The sequence below is a fragment of the Arachis hypogaea genome, chromosome 8, assembly GCF_003086295.3.
Source record: "Arachis hypogaea cultivar Tifrunner chromosome 8, arahy.Tifrunner.gnm2.J5K5, whole genome shotgun sequence".
Taxonomy (NCBI): Eukaryota; Viridiplantae; Streptophyta; class Magnoliopsida; order Fabales; family Fabaceae; genus Arachis; species Arachis hypogaea.
The window spans coordinates 45637402-45652462 of NC_092043.1; the positions used below are offsets into that span (position 1 = coordinate 45637402).

The window sequence follows — 15061 nt, forward strand, 5'->3', positions numbered from 1 at the left end:
AAACCCTATTTTTAACCAAAACAGATAATATATAAACGAACCCTTGCTACTGCCTTCAATAATCAAGCGAAGCTTGGTTTCGGTATTCATACATTGACGAGAAGAAGAAAAGGGAGAAATAAACAAAACCCCTTTTCTTTTCGAATAAAAAACAATAACAAAATAATAAAAAAAATGGGTTCGAGAAACACCTCTGTTCTGTGCTTGGCACTTTTCCTAGCTTTCTCTTCATGCATTCATGGCTTAGATATCACCAGCGCACTCAGCAAATACCCAGAATTCACCAAGTTCAGCAAGTACCTCACCGAAACCAAGCTTGTTGATCAAATCAACGGCCAGAAAGCCGTTACCGTCCTCGCCCTCGGCGACGACGCACTCGCCTCCCTTGACGGGAAGCCCCAGGACTACATCAAGGCAGTCCTGGCCAACCACGTGATTACCAACTACTACGACGAGAAGCTTCTCGTCGGAGCAGTTGGTAGCCACGAGAAGTTGGCCACACTCTCATCTTCTGGAATCTTCGTCAACTTGATCAACGATGGCGAGGTGGCTTTTGCACCCGCCGAGAAAGAACAGTATGAGAGCAAGCTCGTCAGAACCGTTGACACTCAACCCGAATCACTTTCAATCTTGGAGGTTCACCAGCCTATTTTTGCTCCATCCGCCGTTGCGAACGCCGTCGCAGCCACCGTGTCGTCGGAAGGGAAGAAGGTTCAAGAAGCAGCAGCCGGTATTAGCGGCGGTTGTCGCGTGGAGATGGGGCTCTTTGGCGGAGTAGTTATTGCCTTGGTTTCGCTCTTTGCTTCATTGTAAAGTTATGATTAATGATGACATGAACAACGTAGCAAATAATGCTATTGTTTTGTTGTTATAGTGAGGATAAGAGGAAAGTATGGTAAAATTTTTAAATGCTTGTATCTGTATTTATATATATATGTACATGTATACATATATGTTATTGTGATGTGTTATTCGTTATCAGAATATAATTTTGTATACTTCAATTGTATTCTTATATACGGTTGAGACAGTGAATTGTTTTTGTGTTATCGGATTTTGTCACTCTCTTTTTCTCTAGCTCTTCTGCTCTTTCTTTTCCTTTTTGATGCATCCTTAAAACATTTTACAAACTTATTCAATCAAATTCATTCTTTTTAGATTATTATTTAAGTAGTTAATATATAAAAATAATTATTTTTACAATTATAGTAAATATATATCAAATAATCATTAAAATAAAATACACATTAGAATATAAAATATATATTAAAAATAAAATAAATTATATATATAATATACACAAATATATAATGACTAATTTTAACGATTATTTACTTAATTTTAATGTGTAAATAATATTTTTTTATTATTTTTATTGATATGATATTATATAATGATCGTACATTAAATTCTTCTTTTTTAATGTCAAAGTAATTTTTTTAGGATTTGTTTAGATAAGTTCTTACAAAAAAAAATTTAAGTAATCTTTTTTTTAAAAGAAAAATAATAAAAGTAATTTTATATTTGAATATTTCATATAAAAATATCTTTTTATTTAATAGGAGTAAAGTATCGTTTTTGTTTTTAACATTTGGAGTAAGTCTAATTTGTCTCCTAACGTTTAAATCGTCCTATTTGTATTCCTAACGTTTATAAAAGTGATTCAATATTATCCTACCGTCAATTATACTGTTAAATCAAATTGTATTTTTCAATTATTGCCACTTAAATGTATTCATTTTCAATTAAGCCTCACTTGAATGTGTTCGATTTCAATATTGTACCCAATATTTGTGTTTAGATTCAATTATGTCCCTAGAAAAGTAAATTATGTAACTTCAAGAAGAGATTTTCAAAACTCAAACTAAAGTTCATGTTGTGTAATTGACGGCAAGATAACATTGAATCAGTTTTACAAATATTAGAGATACAAATAGGACGATTTAACGTTAGAGATACAAATAAGAACAAAAACGATATTTTACTCTATCTAATAATTATGTTTGGATACAATAGTATAAACGTATTTTTTTATTTATTTATTATATAAAAAATATTTTGAAAATATGTAATTGGTAACTTCTAGAAAAAAAATTTAGTATTTTTATTTTTGTTATTAAAATTTTGCCACACATATTAAAAAAGAACTTTTTAACAATTTAATCATATTCAAACAAACTCCCACTGATCTCACCATTCTTAATGAACTGTGCATTATTAGTTTCAATTATTCTTATACTATGAGTAGGACAATAAAATATGTACCTTTTAGATTTTTCTGGATAACCAATGAAATATCCATTAAATGTTCTCGCATCCAATTTCTTTTTTTGTAGATTATAAACTTTTATTTAGGGGTGTGCATGATCCGGTTCAACCCGAAGATTCAGTCCGGTTTCAAATACTTTAGAGACTAATTTGGTATGATTTTACTGGGTTTAGGGTTGAATATGGGTCTCAAAAATAGACCCGGTCATTATTCTGGGTCAGGTCTGGGCTATGGCTTGGGTCAACCGAAATCGGCCCGGTGGCCTGGTCATCATATACAATTAATATTTTGTGTTATTAGTGATGAATGATGGCTATTCTTATATGGAATTTAAATATTGTAAACCTTAATATTTTGTGTTATTAGTTATTATAAGACTATAAGTTAATGTTTTATATTTAAAATGCATAAGATTTTAGACTAATTAATGCATAATATTGTGTTATTTGTATTGATTTAAATATTTGGTGTTATTAGACAATATTAGTATTGATTATGGTTATGCTTTAATTTTAGAGAATAGTTGGTTCTTGTTATATTTTTCTAAGTGAATTTTACTATGTCAAATAATGGTTGGAGTCTTGGAAATTTGGATATTTTCACATGCTAGCTTATAAGAAGGTATCAAGGTAATGTAATGTTAATGGCTCGGTTTTTATCCGATTTTTATCCGATATAATCGTGGCCCAAAAGTGTATAGATTTCATCGAGTCTAAGGGTCGGGTTCGGGTCTAATAAATCAGTCCAATATATATTTTGGGTCGGATCTGAATCATATCAAACCAGGTTTCACCCGACCCATACACACCCCTACTTTTATGTCTGTTTGACATCCCCAAACATGTAGATGTCTTAAACTAGGTTTTCTTCCAATTCATAACTCAAAAGGAGTTTTAGGAACTGCCTTACTAAAAACCCTATATATTCAATAAATACATACCTGTTTTTAAAGCATACATCCACAATAATATAGATAAACATGCATTACTCATCATTGTCCTAACTATTTTTATTAAAGTATGATTTCACTTTTCTAATATACTGTTTTGTTGAGGTGTACTTGGCGTTGTGTGTTGAGCACATATGCCACATTTTTCAAAGAATTTAGCAAATGGACTTGGATTTTGTCTCTTTTTTGTCGTATCTTCTATAATATTCACCGCCTCTATCAGATTTAATAATTTTATCTTTTTGTCTAACTGGCCTTTCAACTTCATTTATATAAATTTTTAAAGCATTAGTTGCTTGAGATTTATCATAAAAAAGATAGATATAGCCATAACATGAATAATCATCCACAAAAGTGATAAAAAAAAATTTATTAAAAAATTTTACATTAAAGGGTCTACATATGTCGGTGTATATAATTTTAAGAAGTTGGGTACTTCTTGTGGCTCTTTTCTTTGTGTATTTTGTTTGCTTTTCTTTAATACAATTCACACAAATATTAAAATTAGTGAAATTTAAATTTAAAAAGATGTAATTTTTTATTGGTCTATCTATTTTTTTTTTTGGAAATGTGACTTAAATGTTTATGCTAGAAGTAAGCAGAACATTCATTCACTAAACCATGTTTAATACCAACTTTATGATGCAAAGTCATAAGTGATTCATGATATAAATAATCAAAATTAAATTTATATAAATTATCAAAAAGTATGTCAGATCCAATCATGTAGTTGTGTTTAGACAAAATGAAACAACTATTACCGAAATTAAAAGAATATCCAGTAACATTAAGTTTAGATAAAGAAACTAAATTTCTAAAAATACTTGATACATACAAAATATCTAACAAATTTAAATGATGTCTAGTATCGAGAATCAACCGATAAGTCCCAAAACTTTTATTAGAGTTTTATCTTTAATTCTCATCTAGACAAACTTTTTATTTGGCTTTATGGTTCGGTTAAAGAATTCCTGCATCAATTTAGAAACATGAGTTGTACCTTTAGGGAATGGATCTTCTCAATTTTTTTTAATAATTAAGGGAGTAAAATATGATCTTTTACCATTAGTTTTATAAGTGGGACAAAAAATAAATATAAGAGAAAGAATAATAAAAGGTTAAAGATCATATTTTACACTCTCAATTTTTTTTTAACAATTGAGAAAATTCATTCCCTGAAAACGTCTACTCCCATTGACGCACCTAATAATTTTTTATTTTTATTTTTTAATGACATCTTTAATTAATATCAACATTGATTAATGAGATTTCAATTCAGATGTTGTAGTTGCGAAGACGAGCAACGATACCGCTGAAGTGATTCATGAAAGTGTAGGTTTTGTTACTTTTTATTCTATAATTTATATTTCTTAAAGGATGTGTTCATAATAAAATATTTTTGGAATTGATATAAGAAATGCTAAATTTCAATTAGTTTGACCAATGATGTTGTTGAAGTGATATATGAGATATGACTTTTTTTTTATTTTGTAATTTACATTTTCAGATAACAAAATATCTAAACAAATATATAGTTTTAAAATATTCAGGACATAAAATCATAAAAAATTTAATTTTGTCCGTATAAAGTAGTTTTACAGGTATATTCAATTACCTAATGTCACATCAACAAAAATAACTATTTTTTATATTAATTGCGTGAATGATCATCTAATATGATTATTATACGACTGTGTAAAATGTTTTATAATTAAACTCAATTATAAAATAACAAATGATTATATATAAATAGCAACTTTACTGTAAGAAAAAGAAAAAGAAAGAAATAAAAAAAATAAAAGAGTATTTATGGGTTTGTAAGTTCTTATAATGTGGCAACACTAGCGGAGTTTGCTGATGAATTCTCTTCAATTCTGTTGGCAATCCTAAGAAGAAGCAACACACAAATTCACATTTCTCTTCCACCATCCATTTTAGTTTTCTCCAAAGTCTGAACCTTCCACCAACTTCATACTTCATTTTTTTTGAACACTAAGACGAGTGTATTGATTTTTTCTGAGATCTTATGTCTTCCTTGGATCCACCTTGTTGGAATCACAGGCATTAATACTATCCTTCTTCTAAGTCAAATTTAATATGATGTCAATGTAATGACTTTGTGTTCATTTCTTTGCCTTTTTTCCTTTCTTTCTTGTCATTAATTAATTATCATATATCTTTAATTTTATTATCATTTAAGACACAAAATATTGGATTGAAGGCTGAACTAAAGATCTTAGCCATGTATAAGGTGGATACTTCAATGAAGATTCTATAATTGTCTTTATGTAAAGATGTTTCTTTTTTATCATTAGACGATAAATTATAGGGTTTGATTTTGATATGTTATAAAGTGTTATCTTTATTTAAGATGCGACTAAACACACAAATCACATTTTTAACACGAATACTTTTATAAAAAGATGTTTTTAGTATCTTTATCCGAGTAGATTTCATGTTATAAAATGTAGTTTTGAGAGAAAAAAGTTTTGTTTTATAAATTTCATCTTTTACCAATTTGTTGCTTGATAAATGGTGTTATTTTTCTACAATTTTATGCTTATGAATTTGAATGATATTTTCTTTTGCAGTATAAATATTAGATAGAAAGAGAGAATTGAAAACATAAACAAATAGGTTGATAAATAAATGTGTGGGGAAGGTGCATAAGAGGTTAATATTCTGATGATGGTAGGGACAAAAAGACAATCATCATCATCATCATCATCACTAATAAAGAGATCAATTTGGATTATTGCATTCGTTTTTGTGTTGTCTTTTTTTTTGGTTGTTGCCTACTATTATCAACCAAAACTAAAAGCAAGCCAAAAAGGATGCTATAGTTCCCAAGGTTGTGGCACAAACACAAATGATGTTCAATTAGTCAAAGTTGAAGATAATAAGGAAGAAGTGGAACTAGTCCCAAGGGAACTAACTGATGAAGAAATGGAATCTAGGGTTGTTGTTAAGGATATACTCAGGCTTCAAACTCTTCAACCCAAGAAGCCCAAGGTTGCCTTCATGTTCTTAACACAGGGTTCATTGCCTTTTGAGAAACTATGGCACATGTTTTTTAGTGTAAGACATACCCCATAATCTCTCATCTTCAATTTTATATTAGTATTTTCTTGTCTGTGTATTTTTTTTAGTTAAATTTTACCTGTGAAGTCAAATTTGTAGGATAACTAATTTCTTATGAGTTTAATTTTGATGCATTAAGACACAGTTGCGCAATTACATCCGTTCTTTTGGATAATTATTTACGCGGTTAATGTAAAAAAAGTTATTTTTACTGATGCAGTGGTGTTACATAACTGACAGTGTATTAAAATTAAATTCTTTTCGTAATATGTTTTGATATTAGAATTTTATTAATAAAAAAAATTAGAATTCAATTTTTATTATTCTATTCTAAACCTATGCATAATTTGTGCTTCAAAAGCGTGTTAGATATATATAATAATTTCTGTAAATTTACCTAATTGTTTAGACTTTTGAAATAAATAATTTATGAAACTAAATTTATAGGTAATGTAAAGATAATTTGGCCATTAAAGCTTTCTTACTATATAGACATTTGCTAAGAGTTTTTGTATATATAGGTACAATTTTTTTTTAATTTCTTATATTTAGTTGAGGTATTGTCATTTTTTATGACTCCATAAAATATTAATAGAGTACCTATTAAACTTGTGCCTATAAAAAATATTCATGATGCTATTCATCTTGGTTAGAGTATAATCCAAGTGGTGGCAATTCTTCTTTTTAATTTGTGATCATGTTATTCTAATTTTATTTGTATAATTCTTGACTATTATATGCTAGCAAGAATCATGATTAATTCTTAAGATGATAATGGATATTTGATGCTTGTAGGGTCATGAAGGCAAATTCTCTGTTTATGTGCATGCTTCAAGGGAAACACCAATACATTTCAGTAATTATTTTATTGGTCGAGACATTCATAGTGAACCGGTATGTACCATATTAATTAAACATTGCTTTAGATATAAATTTCATAAATGATTGATTACTATTGCCAAAGAAGTTAATATGACATGCTAGGTTTGCAATGAATAACTCATAATATTGCTTTATTTTATTAATATGTATGTAGTTTAACTAAAATGTATGTGATGGTAGTCAGTGATTAAGAGAATGAGGGTCGAATCTTGACTTTCTTTTGACTTTGTTTGTAACTTTATTTTCTGTTAAGAGAATACGGAAGATATTTTAATTTTTTCTCCTAAATATTAATACGGTAGGAGTCAGAATAGAGTTGCTTGAAAGAATAGTAACAGAAAAACGTTGCTAAGTAGAGAAATCAGGAGATACTTTACTTTTGTCTTCAATGTAGCAGAACCAATAATAGAGAAGAGAGTAGAGAATGACACAGATGTATCCTGATTCGGCTATTCAGTGCAATGTAACCTACATCCAGTTTTCATCACAACAATGATGGAATTTCTCTATCTTTTCAACAGATTACAAACACCAATTCTCCTTAGGATCTACTCAATCTTATCTGGGATAAGTCCAGATTCTAACTCAACCTGAACTTGACTAGGATTCACCCTAACTTTCAACTGCAAAGTACTAACCTAACTTGTAAGAGAATTTTCCCAAGATCATGACACAAAACAAAAATACTAACAAAGGATTTCTGAAATAATTTAGGATTTTTTTTCCAAGTCTAACTCTCTGCTTTTTTTTACTCATTGGCTTTTTTTTACAAATTTCACCATGTTCGCCTTTTTTTCAATGAAACTTAGACATACTAAACTAAGAAAAAGAAATACTAAATAAAAACCATAAAGGAGAAGAACAAGAACAATTCAAAGAGATATGGGAACCGAAACTAGTGCTCTTTTTCTCTTGCATCAATCCTTGGCCGTTCACCTCGATTATAGAGGAGTGAAGCTTCCATGACTTGAGGTATCTTCAACACATAGTTTGTCTTCTTCTCCAACAATTAGAATCCGCAGCGGCGTGGTCATAGTAGAGAGAGGACCGAGGCATTGACATGCAACCATACTTTTCTCTTTTATCTTTTTTCTTCAAACTTCTTGACTCAAAGCCGTTGATCTTTGCTTTGGCCCTGAGTTTGTTTCTTGACTGTTGATGAACCACTGAGCACCTTTGAACTTCACAACCTTCATATTTTTTTTGAACGGTGTTTGGGACACAGAGGATTTCTTCAAGGTTTTTCGTTGAAGCACAAACGGGAAATCACCTTTTGTGATCCCGGATGCATTGAGATCTTCCATTTGTTGTAGCCTTTTTACTTTATCTTCTTACTTGAATTTGAAAACAATTTTTTTTGTTCTTGATCGTGCACTAGCTCCAGAACTTTCCTCTTTCTTTCTTCTTGTTTTAGAGATGTGATGAGAAAGAGAATAAAAGAGAAGAGAAAGAAGAGAAAATTTATTGGTTAGGTGAATTTGAAAAAGCATTCAAATGGATTGAAGTTTAGGTTTGGAAGTGGAGTTTTGGTTATGAATCACTGAATGGACTTACTTTCTCTCTATTATTTCATATAGTTCAGCATCTTATAATAGATCATAGTTTGGTTATGTTGAGTATGATAATGGACCAAAATGTGTGTATGTGTATGTGGATTTATTTATGCTTAATAGGTCAGTTTGATCAAATTATTTTTCTGCACACTAAACAAATTACATCACATAATCAATTTGATAATTATCCTAATAATATTTAGTCATAACTTTAATTATGGTTTAATTTTCTAAATTCAACAGTATACATTCTCATTCGAAGGCAAGAGGAGGAAATGCATTCCTAGTTACTATGTTATATAACCTGTTTTTTATTTTTAATATTTTTTATTTTTAAAATTTTGTAAAAAAAATAGTGAAAATAATTTTTTTATTATTTTTAATTCTTTTACAAAATTTTAAAAATGAAAAACACATATGAATAAACATATAAAAACAAAAATAAAATTCAATTAGGCCCCTTTTTTTACATGTATGAAAAATCTAGGATGCATGGATATCAATATAGATACGGAATACGCGAATACACAAATTTTTATTTTTTTTATAAGACAGGAAGACGTGACATATATATAAGTTTAATGATTAGCTTGCTAGTCTACTTAAATAAGTATCGGAGATTCAAATCTTACCTTATGTAGGTAAAAAATTATAATAATATTTTGATATTTTATTGATATTAAAATATAAATTAATTTTTTAATTATTTTTAATATTTTTTATAACTATATAATGTATTTAAAATAATATTTTATTTTAATAAATAATAATATATATTATTTATAAATTCATTTCAAGAATACATGTGATGTATTTACGCGTGTTTAAAGAATGTCCAGAAAAGTATTTTTATTTTTATTAAAATGTAATTAAACACCAAAGACACACCTGGCAGACGAGTATCAAATAAATATTGTGTCTGAAATGTATGTGAAAATTTAATAGTTGTTTCTGTAATTATTCCTATAATTCTGTTGAACAATGCATAACATCTTTCTTACTATAGTGTTAACAAAATTCTTTTAGGTAGCTTGGGGAAAATTTTCTATGGTTGAAGCAGAAAAAAGACTTTTGGGTAACGCACTTTTAGACCCTGATAACCAACATTTTGTCCTACTATCAGAAAGGTATTTTTTTTTTTTTTTTTTTTAAATTGATATGGAGTCTAGATTTGTTCGTGAATTTAATGTAGCTAATTACATCTTTAAATATTGTTTCAGCTGTGTACCTGTACGTCCCTTTCAATTTGTTTACAAATACTTATTGTTTTCAAATATCAGCTTTCTAGACTGGTAAGATAATGTATATATAAAATTCTATGTTTATGAGTTAATCAAATTTTATACACATTGATGAGGATTTGTTACTGATTTCTGTTTTTTCTTTTCCCCCATTAATTTTTCACTTAAAAAACAAAAGCTATCTTGATCTTGGTCCTCATGGAAATGGAAGATATATAGATTATATGATGCCTGAAGTGGAGGAGAAGGATTTTCGAAAAGGTTCACAGGTATACCTTCTCTAAACATTGATACCTAAAAAATGTTATAATTTATCATAAATTTTGTTTAAAATAATTGTTTTTAAACATATACATGACATTGCACAAGGCCATGCTAATCTAAATATATTTTGAACTTAACCTGAAAAATACATCAAATCAAAATTTTAAAGCCAAATTTGGGCAAAAATGTTTTGGATTTGACCAAGTTTTGGGGCAGAACCAAGTTTAAAATACTTCTAATTCAAGTGTTTCATAAACACTATTCTACAATTATATTAATGTTGCAAGTGTGAAAAATAGTGTATAAAATTAGTTCCACATTAAAGAATGTAAGGAAGAATGAGGAGTTTATAAAATGAGATATCTATTTACTTATTACTTTAAGATTTTGAGTTGGATGTCATGTTTTTTTATTTTATGTTCTCTCGCTTGATTCATTTTCGAGATCTCATTTAAATAACTAACTAGCAATCAACTTGACAGCTATACAACTAACTAACATAACTGATTTCTGCATTTGGCATTTAGGTGCATATAATTTTAATACCTTACATCATGTTTCCAATGCAGTGGTTCACAATGAAGCGACAGCATGCTCTAATAGTTATGGCAGACAATCTCTACCTTAGAAAATTTAGGGACCATTGCAGGGTACAATATATGTTACTTATAATCATTTCATTTTTTTTAATCCTAATTAGATAGATTATTTGTTATATAGAGAATTAAATATTTGCTTCCCAAATGACAAACATACTACTAATGTTGTTCATGTTTTATACTTACACAGCCAGGTATGGAAGGAGGACGCAACTGCTATTCTGATGAGCATTACTTTCCAACTTTTTTCCATGTTAGTGCATACAAAAATCAGCACTAAATCAATTATCTGTATAGAATATATATTAAAAATGAATTAAACATTATATATTTATATACAAATATATAATAGCTGATTTAATGGTTAATTCTTAGTGTGTATATAGCATTTTTTAAAAATGAATAAAGTATATTTTTTTTCTTTTAAATTTGCTAAAAATTTCAAAAATATATCTAAATTTTATTTTGTTTCAATTTTGTCTTAAAAGTTTTCGATTTGCATCAAATTTATCTCTATCGACTCATTTTTCAAAAAAATTATAACCACTTCACAAGAACAACTTTTAATACAAGCAAATCAAACATATTTATCTTGCATTATTGTTGGATTAGTCCTAAATTTTTTAAAATTTAGTTGCCAGAAATATATTTGATATAAATCGAAAGGTGGAAACTCAGGTGCAATCGACTTTACGTGAAGTTGATAACCGAAAGCCGTTAGATAATTTGACTGATTTGACTAAATTTTCATCTAACAGCTATTAACTTCACGTGAAGTCGATTGCACCTGAATCGAAAACTTCTTAGACAATCTTGAGGGACAAAAAATATACTCTACCCTTTAAAAAATATATATTCTATTCTTTGAAATGAAATTGAATGAATTTATTGCTGAATTTATACAACTCATTTGGTATATGTATGTTCAGATGATTGATCCAGGTGGAATTTCAAATTGGTCAGTTACCTATGTTGATTGGTCCGAAGGAAAATGGCATCCAAGGTCATTCACTGCTGAGGAAGTTAATAATAGATTCCTCGAAGCCTTAACAGTATGTCAAACAATTTATTCAATCATATTTGTCCTTTATCCAAAATGTAACATTTGAGTTTATTTTTTTTCATAATCATATAATGATTTTGTTCATTGCAGTCCATTGATGTATGTCCACATATTACAAGTGATGAAAAGGTATGTATGGCTAAAAGGTTGAGTTCTGTTGCTTTTGGTTTTATTCAAAGACGAATTAACTACTATTTTCAATCATAAAAGATTTAAAAGTTGGACAATTTTAATGATAAAAGATATAAATTAACATGATACTTATTAAAGGGTAGACTAGTACAACAAAAGTACTCAACGAGCTATAATTAAAACAGATAGTTTAATTTTGATGCACTGACAGTGCATAACGTTTTACACATTTGTACAATCACATTATTTTTTAAATAATTATTTACGTGATTAATATAAAAAATTGTTATTTTTATTAATGTGTCATTACGTAATTGAATGTACGTGAAAATTTACTTTACTGATCGTGTATTAAAATTTACTGATCGTGTATTAAAATTAAATTCTTAATTTATTATGAAAAAAAAAGAATGATTATTGGTTTTGAATTTGGTATGCCTTGCAGAGAACAATAAGGTTTACACCTTGCATGTGGAAAGGATCGAAACGACCATGTTATCTATTTGCTAGGAAATTTTTTCCTGAAACTCTTGATAATTTGGTGGCACTTTTCTCAAATTACTCAACATTATTATAGTGTTTGCATCATTCTTTGGTAACCAATTCACAACCTTATTACCTTATAATTAATGTTTTATGAAGCGCCACGTGTCAAAAGGTAATTGGATGAAGTTCTACAACAAACTAAGGCCACACCACAAGTTAGTTCATTATTCTAACAGTTTTCTTGGCCTCCGATAGACGCAAATTGTTATTGGCGAAAAATTCAAATGCAATCAATTTTACCTGAAGTTAATAAATGAGAATTTTGGATAAAAATTTAGTTAAATCAGTTAAATTATTTAACTGTTTTCAACTATTAACTTCACGTAAATTGACTGCACTTAAATTTTTATCTTGCTATAATTGTATGCATGGACAATTACCAGTTAGGTTTTTATTTTGGGGATGATTACTTAATTTTTTTTTTAGTGAAATTAGAGATTTTTCTTATAGGTGAAAAAGTTTGGTGAACCTTGATGTATATGGAAGGATGGAAAGTTTTGGCCTTAATTGTAGTTGCATGTAAAATAATGTTCAATAGTCACACTCTTTTTTTTAATTATAATAGGTGAATGGTTCAGAAAGTATGAGACTAATTTTTGCACTAACCATTGAAAATAGTGAAAGTTGCTAAATTTATTTGCAATTTGTTTTTTTTTTATAATTGTTGTAAATTTTGTTGCATTGCGAACTTCTCCTCCTAATTAAGTAAACATATTCATATCTTACTGTATAATTCAAAATACACGAGTACATTATTCCACTTTGCAAAGCAGGAAAATATTTGATCTGAATTTTTTAAGCAATTTTTTTCTAGTAATTTTTTCCATGTAATTATAGGTGAAAATGTGATTATGTCAAATAGTGTTTCTAAACTGTAAACACTTGTAATAGTTTGATTTTTACTCCACAGAAGTTAGTTGGAAAAAAATCTTACATATTGAACCAAGTATAGAACACATAATTTCTTGGATGACTTTCGCAATTCAAAATCTTTGAATGTTATATGTTTCACGATTCGATTCATTAATAATTAAGTTTAATTCTAAAATTTAAGTTCAATTTATTAAAATTGTATGGAGTAACTCAAACTACATAAATATAATTTGACAGAAAAACTTTAATTATATATATTATTTTATTGTGTATCTAATGTAATGAAGCCAACTTATAAATTAATAAACTAAACTTATTTAATATACGAGTTTAAATTTAAATTCAACTTTTAATCTATAAACTCAGTTTATAAACTATTAATAGATCAAATATGAGCAAATTCATAAGCTAGCTCACTTCAAACTCTAACCAATGAGTTAATACTCAAAATGACTCTTAAAATTTGACTTCAATTTAATTTAACCCTTTAATTTTCAATTGATCCAAATTATATCCTAAAACTTTAAAGAGTAACTAAAGTTGGTTTCTAGTCTATTTTCGTCATCGAAGAGATGACGTAATATTATTAAACGACGTCGTTTTACTATTTGCCTAAACGATGTCGTTTTACTCCTCCTCAATGTCTGAACCTTCCACCATTCCATTGTCACCACTCTCAATCATACCTTTTCAATCCTACCATCCTCACCACTATCACCACCACCACTATTAAAGTAATGATAAGTAGTTTTTTTATTCTCTTCTCTTAGATTTAACAACCACCACCCTCATCCTCTTTGCCTCTTTTTTCTTTTTTTCTTTTTTTTCTTCCTTAATTTGATCAATAAAATTTTTTTCTTTTTCTTCCTTTCTTTTCTTCTTCTCACAGAATCAATACAATCATAAATGGGACGACTTGATTCTGTGACCTCAAACAATCATGACTCTAGCAATAGTTCTTAACTCACTTCCACCTTAACTCGCCGCTGCTTCTACTTGTTGGGGTGGTGGAGCATACAGGTGAGGCTGATGATGATGACGACGATAATAATAGGGTTTTTCTGTCTTCACTCATCCTCGAATTTTTTTCGCTATGATGAGGACGAAAATTTTTTGGATGGTCCAGTTTTCTTTGTGGTATTCACTGGTTAAGGAGGTGCGAGAAGAGAGGGAGATGGAGAAGGAAATGGTGGGGTGATAGTAGAGTGGTGGATGAGGGAGAAGTGAGGAGGAGGAGGGTAGTGATGAGGATGGTGGGATTAAAAATATATGATTGGAGATGGTGACAATGCAGTGGTGAGAGATTCAGATACTGAGGAGGAAGAAAAAAAAAGAAGAGTAAAACGATATCCTTTAAACGCAACTAGCAAAACGACATATTTAATTATGTAATATCATTTTTTCTGTGACGGAAATAAATGAAGGGACTAATTTGAGCTATACCTTAAAATTTCGAAATATAATTTGAGTCCATTGAAAATTAGAAATTTAAATTGAGTTGGAAGTTAAATTTCAAAAACTATTTTAAGTATTAAGTATTAACTTCCTTAACCATATACCATAATAAATATTCATTTACTATAATAATATAACTGTGAAGATTTTTTAA

General features: G+C 28.7%; 2 protein-coding genes across 2 annotated transcripts; both read left to right on the forward strand.

Moving 5' to 3' along the window:
* The first annotated feature begins 174 nt into the window (after positions 1 to 174).
* On the forward strand, positions 175 to 813 carry LOC112707785 (fasciclin-like arabinogalactan protein 3). The gene has a single exon (XM_025759744.2). The coding sequence runs from the start codon at positions 175 to 177 to the stop codon at positions 811 to 813; it is 639 nt and encodes a 212-aa protein (XP_025615529.1).
* Positions 814 to 5906: 5093 nt separating this feature from the next.
* LOC112705423 (glycosyltransferase BC10-like) lies at positions 5907 to 12824 on the forward strand. The gene is made up of 10 exons (XM_025756254.2): positions 5907 to 6296; positions 7095 to 7193; positions 9761 to 9861; positions 9955 to 10026; positions 10154 to 10244; positions 10809 to 10889; positions 11029 to 11091; positions 11768 to 11890; positions 11992 to 12030; positions 12479 to 12824. Exons 1-10 carry the CDS (start codon positions 5907 to 5909, stop codon positions 12608 to 12610), a joined length of 1191 nt encoding a protein of 396 aa, XP_025612039.1. The 3' UTR covers positions 12611 to 12824.
* The last annotated feature ends 2237 nt before the right edge of the window (positions 12825 to 15061 follow it).